Source organism: Aptenodytes forsteri, unplaced genomic scaffold (assembly GCF_000699145.1).
Source record: "Aptenodytes forsteri isolate BGI_AS27 unplaced genomic scaffold, ASM69914v1 Scaffold239, whole genome shotgun sequence".
NCBI lineage: Eukaryota > Metazoa > Chordata > Aves > Sphenisciformes > Spheniscidae > Aptenodytes > Aptenodytes forsteri.
In genome coordinates this window covers 1,860,237-1,884,582 of record NW_008794743.1, presented here as the reverse complement: position 1 = coordinate 1,884,582, position 24,346 = coordinate 1,860,237, and the positions used below count along the sequence as shown (strand labels likewise).

The 24,346-nt window shown below is 38.6% G+C and overlaps 1 protein-coding gene across 1 annotated transcript in view; it reads left to right on the top strand.

The window, feature by feature from the left end:
• The window catches only part of ACSBG1 (acyl-CoA synthetase bubblegum family member 1), a 38,398-nt gene that overhangs the window by 955 nt on the left and 13,097 nt on the right, over positions 1 to 24,346 (top strand). Inside the window, 6 exon segments of the mRNA XM_019470682.1 lie at positions 8,462 to 8,545; positions 17,596 to 17,813; positions 18,146 to 18,234; positions 19,049 to 19,169; positions 21,085 to 21,165; positions 23,995 to 24,144. Of these exon segments, the coding sequence (XP_019326227.1) occupies positions 8,462 to 8,545; positions 17,596 to 17,813; positions 18,146 to 18,234; positions 19,049 to 19,169; positions 21,085 to 21,165; positions 23,995 to 24,144 (743 nt within the window).

Genomic DNA, 24,346 nt, shown 5'->3' with positions numbered 1-24,346 from the left:
TCAAAAATACCCTAGGTGCAGCTATGGAAGTAGGTCTCTCTTCCCTCCTGAATATGGGGGAATAATCCTTAGATGGTAATTTGCCTTTGTGGTTGAGCATCTTCCCTTCAAAGGCAACAGAACTTAACCAGGTAACCTGTATCTTAGAGCACAAACTGGGAAACTTCATTTTAGAAGAGTTTGTTTTAGGGTCTGTATTACCTCTTTACATGTAAGATAACCCTACTGGCTGCTGTTGTCTTTCTGTCCTAGGCAGCACAAAAGGGAAAAAGACTTTGTTTTTCCTGTTACTCTGTTACTGGAATGGTATCTTCTGTTAGAGAAAGCTCCCCATCTCTAGAGTTTGTGGAAATACCTATTTTAAGAATAGAACAACACATCTCACAGGGAATATTTTATCTTCTGATTAGTATAAGTTTGTCAATATTGCTGAGTACTGATTATCCATTCTCAGAGACCGAACTATTCTATTAGGTAGATACTTACTTTTCTGTTAAGTTAAATCTAACTTCACATTTCTTTAGGTAAGAACTTGCATGTTATGTCACTTGGGAGATTTGCTTGACCCTTTCAGGTAAATGGTTGGTTGGGATCATTTTTATCATAATGGTTTCTTCTGTTCTGGGCTCTGTAAGCATCATTAGGAGCAAACTGTAGACAATGTTTTTGGAAAAGAAAAAAGTTTTAAGAAATCTTTGAAAGCTTTTGAACATTTTGTTGTTGTTGCTGCTGCTTCTGGAGTCCTAGTGCAGTTAATACTAGCATTGTCATTTTTTTTGTTTAATCTGTCCAAAGATCATAAAACAGTATTTAATTTGTGATCAGTATAGGTATACGTACGCACTGACTCATGAAAGTTAGGATTTTGCTAAATTAGTAATAATGCCTCCATTTTAGTCCATGCATGCTTAAACAAAAAAAAAGTTTCCATGATTTCTTTATTAAAAAAAAAAAAGCTAAAAGATAATTTAAAAATATACAGTGGTTTTCACCCACTGCAAACAGGAAATTTAAGCTTCCTGTATTAGAAAGATGTTTAGCATTTGGTTTGTTTCTGAATTTCTAGTGAAAGAATATCACAGAGACTAAACTCCAAATACTTTTGATGTGTTCAAAGTCCTTGGCATAAATACTTCTTTGTTAGTTTTTTTTAAAGAAGTCAGTGCGTGTTGTCCTGTTAAATAGTGTTGTTTACCTCGTGTGGTTTGAAGTTAGGTAGCAAACTTTATATACCTTTTTTGTATGCTGGAAGTAGGATTCCAGGTAGAAAAGACTAGACAAAGAAAATAAAATTCTAGCAAAATGGAAAGAGGGAAAAAAGACGTTTTATAAGGCTGAAATTGAATCAGTGTGACCTAAAAAATGAGGAAGAGATGAAATAATGAGTTCTGTGTGACCTAACTTTGCTGCAGTCCCTGCAAATAGCCATACAGAGGCAGCTACTGGAAGATTTCAGCTTCAGGTCTGGGTTGTTGCTGTGCAGGGGAGAACAGAGCCAGAAAATCTGTACCAAGGTCAGTGAAGGGTTGTAGTACACTCCCAACTGCTGAATAGAGCCTTTTTTAGGAGGGGAATAAAAAAAGGCTGGATACATTGTTCATTCCTTCCCATTCACCCACATAGTTCTCAGCTATCTGTAAAACTGGTCTGCTCACCAAAAGAAATGGCTTGATTTTTGAGGATATTTACTCCTAACAAAAGAAAAGAATACTTTAGTTTTATTTCTTGCAAGTAAAGAGAGAGGTTTTACTAGAAGGTGTGTGCCAACTGTGTTATATGGCGAAATAGGTCTCAGCTGTTAACTTTATCTTTAGTACTTTGTTCTTTATTAAGCATTTGTGTTGCTTTTAAATATACCTTTGTGTGGGAAGAAGTTATATGAGTAATTTGAGAAGGACTGGTTTCTTGTGCACTATGAAAAGCAAGCTGATTGTCGAATCAGCTGACCCTTTTTGCAAGAGTAGGAACATATCTGGGCTGATTTGTGGCCCCCTTTTTAAGTCTCATGAGAGCATGAAAACCAGTTAAAACCTAAATCTAACCTGTTCTTCGAGGACAAAGGGAAATTTTAAATAGAAGGAATAAGGAATGTATTACTACATTGCCCTAATTTGAATAGAAGAGTAATTAGTAAATAAGACGACCAATCATAATAGACAGCAATGTCCCTGTGAAGGACCACTAGGACCTCTTGTGACTCTTTACTTTGCTCCTTAATATAGGAAGAATTTTACATGTAATACAAAATTACGGTTTAAATAACTAATGTTGTGTGTCATTACTGTGGGTTTTTTCCTTATGCTGTAGAAAATGAGAAAATATCTTCAAGGTGTCTTAGGTAACAATTCATAGCTCCTCAGAGTCTGGAGATGTCGTATTTGCTACTTGGCTATGTGCTGGTCACAGATTTCTATTTAGCTGCTGAGCTATCAAAGCTTTGGTACTATGTTGCTATGTTGATTCAAATCAGAGTGACTTTATTGTCTTTGTCTAGAACTCTAGGACAGATCTGTGCTTCTAAATTTATTGTCTTGCACTCCCTCCTACAACCTCTCCCCAGAGCTCTGTTTTAAAATACTGGATTCAGCACTTGCAGGATGCATGGGGAAAGGATTACTCATGAATGGGATCCAGATGAAGACATTTAGTTTCTGAAGTTTCTAGGCAAAGTGCCAGAATCATTAAAGTTTTCAGAGGTACCCAGAGGTAATTTAAGCTCTCGCTTTTTGCTGCCAGAAGAATTGTCAGATGATTACTTAATGATTTCATCTTGAATTCAAATGCCCCAGTGAGCTCTTGAAAATGCCTAACACCCAATGAAAAGTACTCTGGAATGTGCAGATGTCGACCCAAGACATACTACCAAAAGCAGCTCTAATGTAGATTTAAGGCTGGTGGAATATATATAGCTGGGTTGTCCTGGAGAAAATGTAACAAAAGCTTAGGGAAAAAAAAATTGCCATTGTTAGAACAGAGATAAATATTTAGGACACTTGTCACAAAGAATGAAGCAGCAAAAGATGCACACTGATTGGAAGAAGGATTTTTTTGTTTCTCATATACTTTATTATGGACTACTTAAATAATCAAACAACCAAGCTGTAGGAGTTTAGAGATGAAATTCACCAAGTCATCCTCAGGAGAAGCAAGCAGGGAAAGATGAAAACAAAATTTATGAAGAAGTTCTGCCTTGGAAAAAAGGCATATTTTCCAGTTCAGCCTATTTTTTGTGTATTAAATAGGATTCATATTTAATAGTTAGGAAAGCCAATTCAACAAAAGTGTTTGAGAAAAAAGTACTTGTACAGATGGAGATTTGCACACCTTGCTCCCTAAAATAAACACCTCCATATTACAAAATATTTCTTTGGGCAAGGCAAGCAGAGAAAGGAGTTTAATTATAAGGTGGAGACTGTGTTGTAAGAAATATGTAGTAACATGCTTACTGCCACTTGAAAGTAGCCTGGTAGGTGAGCTTGTAAATGTTATGCTCAGAGCAACAGCGAAGCAGATGAAGGAGCTGCGCTGTTTTGGATCATCACGGTGTGGGCAAAACACAAGTGAGCCTTCCTGAGAGCCATTGAGTCTGGAAGCAGTGCTACGAGAGCATTCCCAGGAGAAGCTAAACGGATTGCTTTTTGGAAAAAGCATGTAAGTGACAGAGAAATTGTATGCACTCAGCAGACACTGTAACTGAGCATTCCCTCATTATTGGCTATGTTCTTTATTGTAGACAATCTGCAGGGTAATTTATTTTGAAGGAACGAAAGAATAAAAATCATGCAATAGTTTGTAATAAAGCTTCGGAAGTTAAGCAGACAGGAACTGCAGTAACATGGTTGACCATAGCCATAGCTTTGCACCTTGAACATACTGTTCTTCTAAAATTAGGCATCACATTAATCTCAACTTACCTGATAATACATGAGTGCATTATCTTCAGCAGTGAACATTTCCCATGCATTAAACCAGAATAAAATTCATTAATAAAAATATTTTCACTCTGTGGTGAGCCCACACATATGGTACGACATTATCTAGGAACAAGGTGAGAATGGAGAAGCTGTGTAATGGGAGAAGCCTCTGCATTAGAAATACCAGGAAAGGAAGGAGGAGATGGTAGCTTCATCGTGAACCCAGACTGTAGGTCTGGAAGCTAAGGAGGGTACTCTGGATGAATGTATAACCTGAACTACTGACTGTTTGAATTGCAAAAAAAATGTTTAAGTCTTTTTTTGTGGCAGTTGTGAACGTGATTTCCAGACTTTGAAGTACTTTGACTTGCTATATGTATATAAAGGGTTATGAGTAAATATCCTGAAGTCTAAAGGAATACCTTGTACTGAATAATGTATTAACAATATACATATGTAGTTATTTGATAAACTGCTTATTTTTGCAAGTTTCTAGGAAGCTGGTTTATTTTTTTAAATTCGAATAACCCCTGTAGAGAGCCAACTGGTAAAAATTTAACATTGACAAAGCTACAGGAGTTGAACGGTAGTGATAAGGAAGAGGAATACAAAAAGAATGAGAGACATTGTCTTATTTGCCACTATACGTAATCTGTTTAACGAATAGCTTCCCCCTTAAATCTCATGATAACATGACTGTTGCATAACTGTTCATATTCCGTTGGTGCAATTTGTGATTTTAGAAATCACTCTGGAGAATTAAGGCCAAAATATATTGAACCCTACAACATAAAGTTTATAGTTTTTAAATTTGAGAGAAAAGATTCTAACTTAGTTATACAGGACAATCAGTGTATTCTGTGAGGCTTATTAAAATGAGAATTTCCGTAAAACATTTTCTCCGTAGAAATCATTGGTTCGTTATCATGTTAAAGACTGACTTTATAGATTCTTTTCAGTTTTATTCTTAGTATTTTCACAAGATTTTACTATGAGGAGAGAATTTAGAGGACAGCAAATATCTGACTGTATTTGACCTAGAATATGAGATATAAGCAGAAATTCCAATTACCAGAGAAGGAAACATAGAGCCTGTGGAAGGAAAAGGCCAATTCCAAAGTCCCTTGAAACTAAAAAAATTACGGAAATTAGTGTCACAGTAAGTAGTGCCGTTAATGAGACACTCGGTATCATTATGGTAACAGAAAAAACAGTTTTTCTAATGTGTAACCAGCAAAAGAGTGCTTCCATTTCATAATGATAAAAGTGGAGAGATTTAGCTGTCACATTTAGTTTCTGTAGTTACGATAAGAAATGGAACTGTATTCTTTGGTTTCCATCAAATGGACTTAGTTAAAAAAAGTAATTGCTATGCCAGCAAATTCAGATTGGATGCTTTGCTTCTGGTGAATCATCACCAGCGGTAAGGACTGTCGGTTACAACAGTCATTATTTTACCATTATCGTATCAGTCACACACACGTTACTTCCACTGGTTTGCAAAGATAAATCTCACTAAAGCTGTTACAATCTTGGAAACAAAGAAGGAAAGGAAACTTTCCCTTTGTTAATCCAATATAGAGAATGTTCAAATTCTTGTGTTTTAGGTTGGCCTGATGTGTGAGAACAGCTTCAGTGTGATAAAACATCTAACTGGCACAGAGTAGTGGTGGTAGCTGCAAGCAAGTTGTGCTACGTTAGGATTTGCCCCAGACCTCTGGATAAGCCAGTCAGCCTGAGCACGCTGTGCCTCTGTCTCGGGTGAAGGGGGTGTGTGTGTGCATTGAATTCAGGCAGCAGATGAGGTCATGTTTGATAGAATGGTACCCTGAAATTAAATCCCAAATTACATCACATATGTAATGACATAGTGTCATTTAAAAACCACTTCTGCTAATGGAGTTATACAGAAGTATGCTTTGTTTAGTTCTAGCTGGTCAACGTTGTGTAACATGAACTCACTTTGTTCTAACTGGCTGGCTAAAGTGACCTCTACTGTTAAATCCTGTGTCTGTGCTTTGTAGAGGTTTTTGCATATTACCTTTGGAATCATAAACTTTTTTATTTAATGCAAAAATCGGATGTAGAAAATCCCCTTTTAAACTGGTAGTTGGATTTTTGGAACATGCTGTCCCTGCACTAATAACAGTAAATAATTTATGCAGAACCTCAGTCTTAATAACAAATTTAGCAGCCAAAGTCCAGATTTCCAAAGCATTTTGGTTTGGCTGGGGCATCTCGCCACCAAACTAATTCTGCAGCGCGTTTTCTCCTTCCTGCAGTATGCCTAGTAAGCTCTTGATCAAGCAGTCCCACTGACTTCTGCTTGATTCAGTCTTACTTGAACAGTTCCAGATAACATAACCATTCTTGGATCTTTACTTAATTTTTAAAGGAATAACTCCTAACAAAAGCTAAAAGTAACAACATCAAAATCTATTTCACTCAGAAGGGATGGTTCTGAATATGCACATACATTGTTGATGGAAGGGAAAATTTCTTGCTTGTACTTTCAGGGCAAAAACAACCCAACTCTCAAATTGACTGCTTAGTCCATAGAGGCAGATAACAACTTCTCTGCATGCAGTGTTACTAACTTTAACACTCCTGAAGATACTAGATGCACGGAGCTCCTCATATGACGTTTGCATGTTGAAGCATTACTAGAGCAAGTCCAGAAGTTCAGACTTGTTGGTTGATTATTTTTCTATTAAGGGAACATAATATAAACTGAACCAGTACCCTGTAACAGGTGGAAGAGAATAAAGCAAACGAAAGAGATTTTCATCTGGGAAAAGTCATTAATGATGGTTATTAAAAGTTTTGAGTATAGCCTCACAGGAGGCTCTTCTGATACATCACTAATCAGATCTGTTTTCTTCTGAGGGCTTTTCTGCTATTCGTTTTCGGCAAGAGTAATGTTCAGTTATCTTTTGACTAAGACTTTGTTTTATTTGTTTTGTAAAATAATAAAAATTAAAAAAGCTTTAGTATTCAAAAGATATTTAAAGGAAAAGATTGCATTAGATTACTAAACATCAAATGTAGTTTTTCTTTAAAATAGGAAGAATTTCAAGAACTATTAAGTGTTTTGAGATGGCAGACAAACACATGTTTTTAAGTTAATTCAGATGTTTTGTTTTGTTTTTATTCCCAAATATGTCTTCCTGGTCCACCGTTCTGTCCTTGCAATCCCACTTCATTAAGTCACCATTTTCCCATATATCAGACAGACTTACCTTTCAAAATGCAGTATAATCCCCCTCTATATTTAAATTACTCAGTTTCTCATCAACATCCACTTTCACCAAGCCAGTGACTATTTTCAGAGCCTAACTCTCTGCTGATCAGACAAGCCCTTTCATGTTTTGTCCCATTATGCCATTAACAAGAGAGGAAATACCCTTGCAGGCAAGGTTAGTGATGACTTCTCATTTTCCTTCAGCTGCTTTTGCGACCTGTACCTCTGCTCTGAGACACGGAGGTCTGCACCATAGTAGTAGCAAGGGAGGAAATGGACTGCGATTGTCACTTCTGATGGGTGAAGACTGTTCGCTACCCGACACTGCTGTGTAAAATCCTGCTTTTGAAGTTGGTTGTATTTATTTGAAAGCCGGGAAGGGTGTTGTTTGGACTTTCTTTTTCTACCTTTTGAGTTAATTTATTATTCTGTGGAGGGGAAGGACTTCCTGAGTTTCACTCAGGACTCTTCTGTTGTTTACCTGTTGAGAGGGAATGAAGGTAATCCAAACTTGTTCTTGGCCTCTGAAGACTGCTGATTCCCATCCCTTGTCCTATTAAATGAAGTCAGCTGAATTAAAAAATCTGCATGCTGCTATTCATGAATAATCTGCAGTGCATGGCTTTATGCAGTTAGTAATTTCTAAATGCTTAGTTATTGTTTAGATTTTTTGCTCATATAATCCTTTGCAGTCTGTTACCTTACAGACTTCCTGTTTTTGAGTCTGTGCTTTAAACATCGTCTGGTTAATTTCAGCCAAGAAAGGTTAATTTCATCCGTGTGATAATGATAATTTGTTGCTTTGGTGACGTTTTTGAGAAACTTTATTATTATTAGGAACTAAATCTCCTTCTTTTCCTAGCCTTAAAAAAGCAAACAAACAACAACAAAAAAAGCCCCTAACCCCAGAGCTTCAACAGGTATCAACAGTGACAATTTACAAGGTATTGTGATATTAGTACAGTGGCAGTATGATCAAGGTTAAGGTTGATAATTCATGCTTTATACTTGCACGGTTCATGGCCTCTCTGTCAAGATTCAAAATTAGTGTCTCCATCTGGTGTATACCGTGATATTGAAACCAAAAGTCCACTGTATGAAATAAGAATGTCATCCTTAGAGTGAAGGCATTTCCCTGTTTAACCTGATTGTAGTGGAGTTTTCTCCACTTTCTAGCTTCTTCTGTTTGTATTTCAAAGTGCTTGCAATCTGTGTTTTTTGTTTTCTCTTGGATATACTGTATATTGATTGTAGTGGATGCTACTAGCACTCCTGCGTAACTTTTTAACAGGTATGTTTTCTTTTAGAACCTTTACAGATGCACAGACTATCTGCCGAGATTCGCTGTCTTATTTGGAGGAGACCCAAGATGAAGGCATAGAGCCAACAGGTAAGCATGTAAAAGATGATCCCTGGAAATTTGAGCTCTTTTTAGAATTTTTTTTAATGTAATTTTTGTGTCTATTCTGGCAAGTTATGACTGACAATTTTTCATGGCTGGGATAACGAGAGGCAGCCAAAAATAAAATCAAACTGAAGTCAATCAGGGCAACTGAAAAATTTTCAGGAGCTTTCTGTAAACTTGCATGAATTCAGTAGCTTCTCCCAGGTTTTGTCTGTATTTGAGACAATTATTAGATAAAAGTGAAAAATATCTTGATCCCATGGAAAATCATACCAATTGTTGTGTTACCTTTGGCATCACAACCTGCTTACCAGCTGTCAGCTGTTGAGGATTTGGCATACTGTGTAATAACTGGAGGCTGTAAAGGAATATCTGTACTTTGGTCAGTTCTGTGTTGCATTGTAGCATATGTATACTACTGTAATGTTAAACGAATTGCAGTGGTAAATTAACCTAGTTGTGCTACCATGTGGCTTAAAGGAGGTTTACTAGCAGAACTTTCCAAGGTTCTCTGGAAGGTTTGCAGCCCTGAGGGAGCTCCCTGTTGCCTTGGTGAGGCTGCTACTGGTATCTAAATTTGCTCATTTAAACAGGGAATATTTGTTCTATGAGACAACTGAAGCAATGACTGCAAGTGGGTTTTGAAAAATAACAGATCTATGTAGGAATCTCACATGCAGACTTTATATGTATAAATACATATACACCTATATGCATATATATTTATTTTTAAAATGGTAATTCTTTGATACGCAATAGGTTTCTTTCCAAGAATTGAACTGCTAGGCATTTGCTTTTTCATTTTCAGTAAGCAGAAAATAAATCTGGGTGGATAAAGGTGATAACTAACTTCTGTTTTCAACTTCAGGGTATTTTTATTGAACTATTTGAGAGACACATTGTATACGTAGATTATTACTGAGGCTGTGATTCTGCAGAGTACTTGCTTGTGTGCTCATGAAGGCTCTGACCTATTTTTCTAAGAATTTATCTGGGACGCTGGTTACTGCTGTCAGCTATCTACCCTGCTTCTCTCCCAGAGGGTGCTGCTGGCTGCAGTTCAGAGTAATATGCTGGGCTGTAAACCACAATGCTCAGGAAGGAATGCACATGCCATTCAGCCACTCCTGCAGAGGTGACCACAGCCTCTGGAAGAAAGGTGAGGTGAACGATTGAGGATAGAAGCCGTTCCAGCTGTTCCATCATAATTTTCCTGCAAACACAAGTCACACCCCATCCATTTTAATTAAGCAGTTCCTTTGAGTTTAGGTATGTTGCTAAGTTGATGAATCAGGAGCTTACAATTTAAGTTAGCCTTCGTCTTCTATTTGACTTTGGGAATCTGTGGCACTACTTGTTATCCATTTAAATGAGAAGCAGTGTTTGACTTGGAAACATCACACAGCTACGCAGATGCTGAGTGGTAAAATGAGTACTGAATGTCAAAAACTTCTCCCAAAAATCTTTTGGGAGAAGGAAGCTCAGTGTCTAGTTGCAGTGGGTCTGTTTCTTATATCAAGAGAAAAGAAGGAGACACTGATGTTTTCTAGTTATGCAGAACTGTCTTTCTCATTTTATAATTGATATGTTCTGCAACCTCAGGAGTAAATTTGCCTGATGAGGACTCCGGGTTGTTCTGGAATTTTTTCCCCATTCTTTTCCACCAATGTATAGAAGCTCATTCCTGTGGAACCAGGCCAGATTTTGTTTTTTCTAATGCGTACGTAAATCCAGAGTAACCTTACTGTTGGCAGCAAGCATTATATTGGCTTAAAACCAGTGTAAAGTTAAGAGAGAACTCATTCATGCTGGTTTTATACTGATGGAATCACACATTATGTTGGAAAAGACCACTGGAGGACAACTAGTCCAGCTTTCTGCTCACAGGAGGGCTCATGGCTTTGTTCAGCTGAGTTTTGAAAACCTCTAAGGGTGGAGATTCCACAGCCTCTCAGTCCCTCTTCTAAGGCTGTCACCTGCATTGTGAAATTATTTTACTTTATCTAGCAAGAATTTTCCTTGCTGCAGCTCATGTCCATTGCCTCTTGTTCTTCTGCTGTGTGCCTCTCAGAAGAATCTGTCTTCTTTATAGCACCCCTCTTCAGTCTGTGGCAGACTGCAGTTAGATTAATTCTTTGTCTTCTCTTCTCCAGATTGAAGAAACCCAGCCCCTTTAAGGGCTTCTCATACATGGTGGGCTCCAGGCCCCTGACCATCTGGGAGTCCCTCTTCTGGACTTGCTTTAGTTTGTCAGGATCTCTGTCTTGCACTGGGGCTTCCAAAGCTGCATGCTGCTTCAGGTGCACCCTCATGAGTACTGAGTAGGGGGAAATAACCACTTTGCTTGATCTGCTGGTTATAATCTTGCTAATGCAGCCCAGGATGCAGTTAGCCTTTTATCTCCACGGGGATGTACTACTGACTTGCATTCAACTTGTCCACCAGGAACCACAGGGGGTTTTCTGCTGAGCCAGCTGGCATCCAGTCTGTGCTGTTGCATGGGGTTATCCTACCCCAAATACAAGACTTAGGCTCACCCTTGTTGAGCTTTGAGGTTTATGTCAGCCCATTCCTCCGGTTTGCTGAGGTCCATCTGAATGGCAGCCTTGCCTTTTGGCGTGTTGGCCAATTCCCCGAGTTTGGTGTCATCTTTGAAGCTGGTGAGGGTGCATTCTATTGTCCAAGACAATAATGCAGTCATTAAACACTATTGTTCTCAGGACTAACCCCTGAAGAATGTCACTTGTAATTGACTGCTAGCTAGACCTAAATGTTGACCACTGTTCTCAAAGACTAATTATCCCGGCAATTTTTTATCCACCTGTTACTCCAACTCCACCCAGTCCAAACCTTCCAAGGATGCTGGGGGAGACCTTGTTAAAGGTAAACAACATGCCACTGCTCTCCCTATCTCAGAGCCGGTCATCTCATCATGGAAGGCAGTTGGGTTGGATTTACCAAGGCCAAATCAAGTCTGTCCATTCTGGCTGGTCGCAGTCACCATTTTATAGCTCGAAACGATTTCCGGGAGAGTTTGTTCTATAGCCTTTCCACGGACTGAAGTGAGTCTGATTGGCCTTTAGTTATTTGAATCTTCTTTCTTCCCCTTTTTGAAGGCAGGTGTGACGTTTGCCTTTTTCCTGTCATGGGGACCTTACCAGATTGCCATGCTTTTTCAAAGATGACGGAGAGCAGCCTTGCGATGACTTTGGCCTGGTCTCTCAGTGTGTACTCTGAAGCATCCCATCTGGGCCCATCGACATTTTTGTATGTGTCCAGTTTGCCGAAGTGGTCCCTACTTTCATCTTCCTCTGCTGTTGTAGGTAAAACTTCTCACCTGCCACTATGCACAGAAACCCAGGAAGCCTCATCTTGCCAGTAAAGACCAAGGTGAAGAAGGCACTGAGTACATCAGCCCTTTTCATGTCCTGTGTCAGTAAGTTGCCCATGATATCCTTGGTTTTTTGGCTGCCACTGTACCTGTAGAAGCCCTTCTTGTGGCTCTTCACATCACTCACCAATTTCAATTCCAACTGAGTTTTGAGTTTCCATTCCTGCATGCCTGGGCAATGTTTCTGTAGTGATGCTTCCTCCTGATTACACCCTCCACACGCTTCCATTTCGGTGCATCGTAATCGGTTTTAGAAACGTCAGTATTGTTATGAAGCTTATTTTGTACTCGTCCTGATGCACCACTCCCTCCACGTCAGTTTGTAGAGGCATTCTTTGGAGGATATCTTAATTCTCTGATCTGCATTGGTAGTTGTTTACTGATGTGAAGAGCAGTATATTTTATTGCAATTCATAAATGTTCACTTTTCCTCCAGTGGAAAAGGTACAAGTTTCCATGAACTGAAATATTTGTGTGTGTTTTGGCTAGTTTAAAAAGATTTCCGCTATTTATTCAGTCTTTTCTGTTTGAGAGTTTAAAGTTACATGTTTATTGTGGAAAATTGATAATATAGCAGAAAACCCTCCTCCTCCCCCAGCTGTGGCCAGGCAAGCAACAGGAAGCTGGTTTCTGTATTTTTTTAAAAAGAATCACTATGTATATATTCCGGCTGATACATTCAGGTTCACTTGAAATTCAGTTCTGTACTTCTGTTTAATCTGTTCATTGGCACAAGGGGAAGTTTGACACAGATGCCAAGCTCTCAGACTCCAACCTGGGTGTACGCAGCTCCAGCTTTTACTAAAAAGAAGTTAAGCTTTCAGGGCCACAGACATCTTGAAGAAAACTAAAAAATAATGGGTGAGAGGAGGAATGATGTATTTGTATTGTCAGCAGAATGTGATGGCATCATAGCTGTGGAATCTGGGATGATGACTGTCCATCAGAAATGCCTCCAGCAAAGAGCTGAATACCTTCTCTCGTCATTAGAGTTATGTTTTGCAGAAACTGGCATATAATCAAGATACTGTTTTGTGAGTTAAATCTGAATCAGTTTCAAGCAGAAGTTAAATTACTGTTTTAGTTCCTGCTTCCCAAGGCACATTTATGGAATACCACTTGGAGTTACGCAGGTCATGCAGCAGGGCGATTCCACAACCAGCCTGTCTGTTTACCTGTCTGAAAGGTGGCCTTGGTTCTTTTGCATTTTATATGGCTCTCAGAGTTGTTCCTCCATAAACATGAGAATTCATTTACATTCCCAAATCCATTCTGGCAGTCACCAGGATACTTGCAGGTCACGTAGTGAACAGAGAGGAGGTTTCATTCATATATTAGCTTTAAACTGTAGGATTAGTGTATTTCTTTTTTTTTTTTTTTTTTAACTAGTACACAGTCTCCTTTATACATTCCAGAGATCCAGCAGTTTCAGCCAGACTGATTATTCATGGGGGAAAAAAAAAAAAAACCAAACAAAAAAACCCCCCATGGACTTGCTATTTGTTTGCCTGTTTAAAATAATTTTTGGTACCTGGGCTGGGAGAGTCAGCCTGTACCATGTCACAACTGTTCAGTCATACATAGTGGAAAGGAATAATAATTGGCTGATAAACACATTACAATTTTTGTAATTTTATGTTGTGTATTATTTCAGACTTGGTAGAAAATATTTGAATAACAAATGTACTTTTATAAATCAGTATTCACATGTAAGTGGTTCACAAGTCTAGGGTTGTATTGTAAAAGATCAGTTGAAAACTTTCAAAGTGTTTTTTAAGTAGTAAATAAAGTTTTTAACTATTTTTTTTTTCTCCTGTAAAGTTTCTTGTTGAAAACTTACACTTTAGTGGGAAAACTGCACACCTAAAATCCAAAATATTTAGATCAGCTGTCCTTAGAGCAATTCCTAACACAAACTGCAGTACGGTCATGCTGTTATACACTATATGTATGAGACTACTCTGGGCGATCTCTTCCTTCAGCAGCAAAGACAGTGAATCATGGAAAATTTAGTCTGATCGTGGAATTTGGCCTTGAAGGAGAACGGCATGGGGGAAAAAAAACACTTGAAGAGGCTCAAAAAGTGACAGTCAAGACTACCTATCTGAATAAAATCTCTGCCATTTTTTGTTTTATCTGACAAAATCGTCTTCTTTAGGAGCAAATCTTTTCTCACCATCTCTGACCTTCAGTGAATTCATATGAAGGACATGAGCCAAGGTCCCATATTAGTGAATGAAAAAGCATGTTGGGTACAAAGTATGATGCAGGTAGCAGGAGTTACTGGAAGAAAGAGGAAAGGAACAAATACTCCTCTTTGCTTGCATATAGGGAACTTTCAGTGGCATTAAGTGCTTTAAGCTGGAATGCTGTTTTATTTTTTCTTATGCTGTCTGTAAACCTATGGGTGTATAATGTACCAACACTAATAGTGTATTTAAAGGATCTTTATTCTGATTTCCGCTTTGGTTTCAGGTGGTACTGAGTTCATTTCCAGTCTGGACATTACATTTAACTTTCAGATGCTGGTGAGGCAGAGCACCTATTTTGCTTTTCCCAAAGTTCATAATCGATTCATTCAGTATTTAGCCAGGCATTCCTTCCCAGGCTCTTTCTGAGAAGAATGAGCCCTCTGCTCAAAATCCCTTTGCAAACTGAAAGCAGAATATATTGTTCATGTTCTGCTGTTTTTACAAATTCTATGGGACAGAATAGTTAGATCTTTAGAATTATTTGGCTTGTTATCTAGATTTAGGAACTGGTTTTAGGTTTAAGTTCTACCTGCAAATACATGCAAGAACAGACACTGAATTGGGTGTTCAAGTTTATATTCCTTTGCGATATATATTGTGTATCATTAAGGTGATTCACTGAGTCTCTGTGGAACTGATTCTCTTCTTAGTCCTTGGTATGAATCAAAGATGCCTTTTTGACACCAGAAAAAACTGCATAAGGAAAAGCAAAAGGAGACCTGGTTTCAAAGTACCTTTTTGGTTTCTGTGTATAGATATTGCAATGATTTGATTGATTTTTCACTCTTCTCTGTGGAAACTATTCTGTTATTTACTGTATGTCTGCAGTGAAAAGGTAGTAATTGTGCAACTTTTGTAATGTTATTGTAGGAGTGTTGCTAATATTTTCAGTTCCCTTGAAGAGCGATAATCTTTGTTCAAGAGCAGTTTTTTATGATACAAGGACTAGAATATTGTATTTTAGCTCTGTATGGTACGATTTTGTTTTCAGCAGAGCAGTCACCCACCTGTGCCCAACCACACCTGCAATCCCTGCTGTCTTTGTTGGTTTAGAAGCCGGAACGTCATACAGAGTTTTTCCATCTGGGCTTTGGTGTGTCACTGCAGAAAATAAGCATTTGGATTAACACTAGCTTCTGTGTCTGACAGGTCTTATCTCTCATCCGTTTCACACCAGCAGTGAGGTTAAGTGCAGAAACACCTGCTTTGCCTTCACTACTCATAAAATATTTGTTGGGTGCCACTGTTTATACTTTGATAAAGTCTGTCTATTACCTATAGCATCCTTCATAGCTACTTGTTTTCTAAACTGTCTGGATTTATGATGCCCTTCCTCCACTGACCTAAGCAAAGCTCCATACCTGTGTTTTGAAAATCATTATATGCAATTCACACATGAGAAGATGAAGGCATCTTGGTGGAGATTAAGCAGCTTTATTTGTGTTTATTGCTGTCATTATTACTTTCTGTTTGTCAAGAGAACAAATGCAAGTCTGTGAGCCAGGAACATGAATGGAACATAATGTGAGTCAGGAACATTAATCCTGGATTGAAACACATCACAGCTTTGACTGCTCAGTTCACTTTCTACACCAGGGTTTTTATCTCCCTACCTGAGAGGGGGCAGAAGGGTGAATCTTTATTTTTTTTTTTCTTCAAAATGCTCTGCACATACTAGGATATAGCATGGGGCAGTGAAACCTTCAGAAATAGTTTCACAGAATACTGGCAGCAAACTAGACTGGTTTTGGTATTTTTCAGTTTAGTAGTTGTACTTTATCAGCTGATTATGAATGAGCTTTTCTACATAGCTAAGTAATGAAACTTCTTGCTGCAAGAGAAGGTTGCTTTGGGTTTTTTTTTTAATGTACGTTTGTGAGCTGACAATAGCTTGCTGTGCCTCTGGTTATCTGTGCAGATTGCAAGCCTGACTTGAGGGAGGCTGCAAGTGTGTTCTAAAGCACTCGCGTGGATCCAGCTATGGTTCATGTGTTCATATATTGCCAGAAATGCTCAGAGAGGTTGTTTCCAGGCCCTCTGTGAAGCAACTAGAGGAACAGCATTTGAGAGAGATGTGAAGTATGTTGTACTTTTGAACACTCCAGAACTGCTTTTTTTCAGCCACTGAGGTACCAGGAAACTGTATAGATACTAGCTGAGCTTTCTTTACAGTTTTTGCTTTCCATAAGCGTAGTAAAAGACAATCGTGCTTATTAACTTGTATCAGAAACTTCAAAAAGTTGTATTTTCTGTTACTTATAATTCTAGCAAACCTAAGCTCTTTGGCCTGAAATTTTCCACCAGCTGTCTGTAGAACATATTTTTTTTATGTTTATGCTAAAAAATATTTCCTCACTTATGTAAGTAAATCTAAAGAAAAAAAATGTTGTTCTTAAAATGTTCTTGTACTATTTTGTTCAGAAGTATGGGAGCTAACTGTCTGATAGGGGAGTTGTGAGTGGTTTTTTTGTCTTCCTTGTGAGAATTAACCTAAATTTTGCCAACTTACTAAACCCCAGATTCTCTAAGGGGTGTGTTTATACTCAGCCTGGTTGTTGCTGGGTTTGCAAGAGCCCAGTAGAATCTTTGAGACAGTTATTTCTTGTGAATGCCAGGGACTGCCCCAGTCCTTGGCACCAGTGGTGAGAGCCAAGTGACGTTAGTTGGTGCTCTGTGTCTGTGTCCTGTCAAGGAAGGGGAGGAAAAATACAGGGGGGAAAAAATGGATGATAGAAAGACAGGGTGAGGAAGGCAAAAGCAGAAGAAGGTGAAAGATGGTGTGGAAATAGGGCAAGACAGGAGTGAGTGGAGTGGATATACCTACTAGAACACAGGGCAGATAAGCAAGGGAAAAAAACTGTGGTAAGTAGAGGAGAACAGGGGCAGGATGAAGGAGAATAGCTGGAGGGGAAGGAGGGAGGAGAGAGCTATGACAAGCAAAAGGAGCTTGGATGCTGAACAGGGACAGAGGTTTCAGATCTTTCAGATCTCTGTAGCCTTCTGGTTCACCACCTGCTCCATTAGCTCAAGGGATGGTGGGTTGTGCAGGGCTGAGCATGCACAGACAGGTTCTTCTGGAATTGGTAGTGTGCCAGTAACACACGGAAGATCAGCATAATTCTGTGTGGTGGCACTTTTATTCAAGATGCAGAACAAAGTGTAAGAAAAAGATTTTTTCTTTCTACGTATTCAAGATGCAGAACAAAGTGTAAGAAATAAAGATTTTTTTCTTTCTACATGGCATATTTGATAGTTATAAAATTGGAAAGGTGGGAAGTGCCAGAGTTGTGCTTAGTCCTGCAGTCTTTATTCAATCCTCTTGTCTTTTGGTACACAGTCACATGGTATTTTTCAGTGATAGAATACCTTGACGATAATGCTTTACTTTCCAGAGTCTCTGTGGACTTCCTGTGCTGATGGCAGAGTGAGACTGAGAATAGATAACTCATGTCCACAGACTCCCATAACAGTTCATCAGATGTTCAAGGAGAGCCTAGAAAAATATGGATCGCTTAATGCTTTGGCCAGCAAAAAGAATGGAAAGTGGGAGAAGATAACTTTTTCAGAGTATTATTGCCTCTCCAGGAAAGCAGCCAAGAGCTTCTTGAAGGTAGGTACAGGAAACAAAACCAATTCCTTTTTCTCCCTTTGTCTCCTTAAAACAAACAAACAAACAAACAAACAACACCCAAAAACACAATGTAGGAGGCTTTTCCCATTAATTGAAGATCAGATATTTCAATATTCCGTATTGAAATAATAATGATGAAAATTGGTTTTGGTTAAAGAGGTAACACTGCTGTTAAGGGAACTTGACTTGTCAATATCGAAATAATAAGTAAATCAAAACTTCTCATGGTTTATATTTGTATGTCTGTTTCATGCTGTATGTTTCTCTCCAGAGTGCCTATATTATATAACCTTATGCTTATTATTTTTAAGCTTGGTCTTGAACGATTCCACAGCGTAGCAATCCTTGGATTTAATTCTCCAGAATGGTTTATCTCAGCTGTTGGAGCTGTTTTTGCTGGGTAAGATTTTTTTGTTTGGTTGGTTGGTTTTGTGGGGGATTTGGGGATTTCTGTTTTGCTAGGTCTGGAAATGTAGCAAATCAGTATTTGGTTTCATATCTTGGAAGTTGTGCTGCAGCTGGTTAGCATGTTCAGCGACCTACTGGAGTCTCATAGCTTTCAGTATATCTGAAATAGTCCAGACCCTCATAAATTGATCCTGTTTGCTATGGGCCTAGCTGTGACAGTCTCACAGAAGCTATTGTACAGTATCTTATCACTGGAAGATGTGGGAAACAGATGAGACTCCCAGTTTTATACTAATGATATTTGTCTACAGCAAGATAAGTTCAAGTAGATGAAGTGACAGGTAAATACTAACTAGTCTGGTTCCTTCTGTCTTGATACCTGTTTATACAATTTGGATTTTACCTCTTAAGCTGTTTCTGTGCCAGTGAAATTCAAATTGGTATCTGTGTGCAGCTTGAACAGAAAGAGGACATAAGTGGTTTTTTCACCACTTCCTGAGCTAGCTCTCGTGTAGCCTCAAGTGGGTTAAAATGCTGAATCCTAGCCTACGGCATCTTCTACTGAACAGAGTTCAGAGATTAGTTTTTGTAATGTGCATATATCAGATATTAATGTATATCTGAATACTTGAAACAAACATGACAGCTGTGCTGCTGTTTTCTTCCACATCTTCATGCTCTTTCAGCTTTCATCTGATCTTTAATTATTATTCTCTTTTTTGATACTAAGTGCATGTATGTGTGTATGTATATAAATATATGTTCATATATGTACGTGTGTGTATATATTTACATTTTTGATACAGAGGAATTGTCACAGGAATATATACAACCAATTCTCCAGAGGCCTGCCACTACATTGCTCATGACAGCAAAACCAATATCATGGTTGTGGAAAATCGGAAACAATTGGACAAGATAATGGAGGTACAAGATTGCTGAATGGTTACTTAAAAGCCATAATTTTCCCATTTCTCAATACTGTATTGGTCCCAAATACCATATTCATTATCTGTATCGTGAAACCTTTCATGGGAGTGTTCTTATTTGGAAATCTGGTATCTGGTGTTTGAGCTGTGAGGTTAACTTGCAGCTCTGTTCTCTATAGTGTCTGTGTCTCACGTCTAAGCAGTTCTGATTCTCTTCAGCAGAGAGCTCACTGGCTGGTTCACTGCAAACTTACCTGGAAAAAAACCCACATTTTGATCCCATGTTTATAACGTCACCGCTTGATTCTGTTTGGAAAAGCACAGACCGCTTGAATGGAAGAGATTAGGATGATGCAAGTTTGTAAAGGCCTTCCATTTAACTATTAAGGATGTTAGCATTCAGAGTTTCCTCTTTCCAAAATGTCATCTTTTCCTGCTCGTAATATTAACCGTAAAGGCTGCTGAGTTTACAGCACTTTGATGTAGCATGATTGTTGACGTGAGATAGACTTTAGTGAGAAAGGAGGAGGCTCTTTAAGTGAACAGTCACAATTTTGACAGAACTCTTTGGCAGCTTTGAGTGGGTTTCTGCAAGGGTGCCAGATTGAAAGACCAACTTGACAGAAAGATCCCTGTTGCATGACCTGGGGAAGGAGCACAAGGCAGCTCCCTGGGAAGGGCTTGTCTGTCAGTAAGATATGAGGGAGGCCCGTGGCTGGAGATGAGTCATCAAACTTGCACCAAATTGCACAGTTTGCTGAAACAGGGGGACCCTCCATGATGGAGTTTTCTGCCAAAAACATGTACCTGCCAGAGAGGAAATATCCGTAGATTTTTTCCAAATGTATTTCATATAAGTTATACATTAATTGCTTTGTATTTTGTAGTTTTGTATTTTGTAGTTTTGTTTTATATGTGATTTGGAGGAAGAGAGATTTTTACAAGTATTCTGGAAAAACATCCAATTAGACAACCCTTCTTGCGGTGTCATTGACTAAATACCAGGCTGTGCTGTCGTGAATGTGGAGAGGAGAATGTAAATTGAAGAACTCGAGGGATTTGATTCATACACATTTCTATCTAGAAAAAGAAAAGACGGCTCTGGCCAACACTGCTTTATCCAGCTGACGGTTTTCTGAAACTTTTTTTTTTTCCCCTGGAAGAATGCAAGACTGAAATAATAACATAACATTTCAATTGTTATCCTTCTAGTAATATATACATAATGGCTACCGTCAAGCCACTGCTTTTGTATTAGCGCAGGTTGATCAAGTCAGTTCAGAATGTGATTAATTCAAAGGCATCTATGAGGCACTGGGTCCCACAAAGTTCGGTGAAATGAATGCTCTCTGCAGGCCATGCAAAGCAGAAAAAGAGCTACTGAAAGCAGCAGCCATTGCTGTCTGCCTGTAAGCCTCCAGCTTTATATTTTTATTTATCCTTCAAATGTGCATATGGCTTCCTTTCCTTTTTTTCTTTAAGAAGGTAGAACTTTTTTTAGCAGTTTCACAACAGTTTTTTGCTGAGGGGCTTCCTCTATATTGGTAACCACAGCAGTTAGGGTCAGCTTCTAGCTTGACCTAGACTGTTCCTTGATGTGCCCTTTGGTTCATTATGAGAAAGGATGCTGAGGAGCCATTTCTGATGGTTTGTTATTTTCTTTTTTAAATCTTTTGACTGAAAATAGATTTTCTAGAGCAGACTGCGTAGCATCTCCTTTTCCTACCCCCCTTCCCCCCCCCTCCTTGTTGAGCTAGTTGGTTGTGAGTTTAGGGGAGAATATTTGAGGATGGAGGGAAACAGGAGGTTTCTTGTGACTGTCAAGCCATTACAGTTTCGGCAGTGTTTTAGTGGGAAAAAAACCACCAAGAGATGAATAATAAATAGTAAATTTGTTTTAAAAAATCCAACAGATCTGGAATCGCTTGCCGCACTTGAAAGCTATTGTGCTATATAAGGACTCCGTTCCAGAGAGACATCCAAACTTGTATACGGTATGTGAATGCTAGAACAGAGTTATAATTCATGGGGTATTATTTATTTGATGAATTTCTACTATGTTTAATCTGTGGAATGTCTACTATTTAGAATGCATTGCTGTGTTCCAGCAAACGTGTTCAAAAGCTCCATTGGCTTCTTCAGTTTAATTTACCTGTAACTTCATGTTTGATACTTGACATCTAAAATCAGAGCTACCTTGCTTAACTGTCTGTCTTGTGTCTTCCTGGCTTTTTACTTGACTGGATTAACAAAACACCTATAGGCTTCAGGTGGGAATGTGTACTCTCAAACCATTAAAAATAAAAGCTGTCCACTGGTGCTAGTGAAAACTGAATTGTGGTTAGTTACACTGAATCCAAGAACATGAAAATGCCTGTACTTTTACACATGATAGTTGGATTTTGTTTGCACAGATATTTCTGGTGATAGACAACAAGTGAAGAGAAATAACTATGGACTACACAGAGTAGCACGTTTTCTTAGTATATGTAGAATCTTCGTATCACATGGTAAAGATAAAGTGGAAAAAGGGACAAAGCCAGGATCAGAAATTTCTCAGGGGTAGAAGTCTAGCCTTTAATTTAAGAAATGCCTTTAATTTAAGAAAGATGAGGATTTTAAGCAGAACAGATTTTTGTAAACATGTTATTCCAATATATTTTGAAATTATAATTGAAAATAGTAGGAAAAATACAAAAATCAGCATTTTAAGTGGACTACAGATTATCAGATTCTGGGCTGAAAATCTTCAACTGGGGGAAAAAAGATATTAATGAAGAGTGAACCGTGTAGAAATATTTTAAAATATTTGCAATTTTGATAATGTGAGGGGTTACTAGGTACACAAGAAAAAAATCTTCTGCACTTGTTTTAATCATATCTTCTTTTGCTATGTTGAATAGCATATAACTGTTAATAGTAAACAGTTACTGTTACAATACTGTATGTACTGGTATAGAGTATGCCTTGCATCTCAGTACAATAAAAAAATTCCTACAAAGATGATCTTACTATTTTATATTTCTTAGTAAAAGGAATAAATGCTAGCAGTTAATTCTGGAACAACATTCAGTTGCTGAAACCTAAATGCCTGAGAATTGATATATTTGAAAACACCCCTATTCAGGTGTCATGTTGGACACATTTTCTCAATGGAGAAGGGTAGCTGTGAGAGTGTCTGACAGTTGCCATAGCTTGTCATCTGAAGGAAAAATCGGAGATCAAATCACCAAAGGCAGAAATGATTGGTTATTAGGTTTGATGTAAAGCAAACCACCCAAACCACATGGCATTTGATAAAAGGGATTTGTGTTGCAAGTTGACAGCTAACATGTCATGAGCAATTGCTGTAGTAAGGGCAGAGCCCTAGTTCACTGATCAGTGCATGTTTCCAGAAGGCAAATGCAAAGCCAGTAGTGTGTGTGACTTTGTTTGTACCTTTCACACTCTGTGGAATGGGAACACTCTCTGTTGCAGGTACTGTTCAGTAAACAAAGCCTAGGCAACAGATTCACAGTGATTAACGCATTCTAGTATGAGAAGACAGTAAGGTCAGGAAAACAGGAACAACTGCTAAGTCACATAGGAACAATTACATCCCCGACACCTCCAGGCTTTCCAGGAGCTAGGGAAATTGATGCAGCCGCATTCTGTGGGAAGGGATAGGATGTGACAAATCCTCTACTTGCTACAGCTGTACATTGTACTGCCCCTCTTTTCAGAGGTGTCGTTTGTTTGAAGAAAGTATAAAACTGATGATTGGTAATTAGAATAATCCTTAGGACAGCCTTGCCACCCAAGAAAAAGAAGCCTAGGTGCCACAGAGGCTAACTATTGTAACCTTAGTAGCACACTGACAATGGCAGAGGTCTGAAGGAAACAATGAACTCCCCCTCAAGCACAGACTCTCCTCTTTTTACCTCTGCTGTCCTTCACATCGTCCCCTTTACCATCCCATGTGTTCCTAGATATATCTCCAAGGAATCATTGAAGAATGGAGGTGCTGAATCTTGCATTTGAATAACACAGTTCTGTAGCACAGTATGAATCACCTGATTCTAATGAGAAACTGACAGTTTGGTTATTGACTTTCTTAAAAAGTGTTATACCCTGGTTTTCAATTAGCATTGAAATCAATGGTACGCTTAGCAGCGTACCAGGTGCATGCAGTAGAAGTATCTGGGAGCAACCGATAAAACATAGAGGATCAGGTTCAGCGTTCTTTTGGGCCAAGGTTTAGCTCATTCTAGATTGAGCCAAATTTGAATGGAAGTTGTGACCAGCACCATATGCTCTGTTTGCTATAAAATAGCAGATAATTTAGGCAAACATTCACACATCTAGATGATGCTTTTGCAAAGAAGCTTTCATCCAATTACTTTATATTTGTATTTATATAAAGGAGAAGGAATTATAGATGGAATGTCACGAGTGTACTCTTACTTAAAAATGGTACATCCAGATTCCTTTAAATAAGGCTCAAAATCATTCTAACAGTGTGAGATAGTAACAGAATTTTAGCCTCTATGACTTGTCCATAGTATCCATCTTGGAGGAGGAATAGTATTACCATTCCCTTCTTAGACACTGGAAAGACTCGTGGCAGCACAATTTTAGATAGTCTATTTGCAATTCACACACTAAGTTCTAAGCTAGTCTTATCATACTTCTTACATAGGCAAGACCTGGTGAAACTTGCCTTGGAAACGTGTTCAGAGCAAGGCACTGAATTTTTCTGCCATTTTTGAGACTGATAAGGTACTGCATCTTTCCCACTTGCAAGAAGCCATTTAATATCCTGTATTTTCTGTTACATGTTCTAGATGGAAGAGTTTCTGGAGGTGGGAGATGACATATCTGATACTACTTTGGATGATATTATTAACTCCCAAAAGCCGAATCAATGCTGTGTACTAATATACACATCTGGAACAACTGGGAAGCCAAAAGGAGCAATGCTGAGTCATGATAATGTATGTACTTTAGGCTCTTAGCATAAAAAACAAAGTATGAGGATATTTATTCCTGTGTTTTGAAATGACGGGTACATACTAGAGCCTTGAAATCTTTTGCTTTTGCAACATGGATAGTGTACTACTGTCGTGGCTTAATTTTCAGTCGGCAACTAAGCACCACGCAGCCGCTCGCTCGCTCCCCCCCCCACCCCGCGGTGGG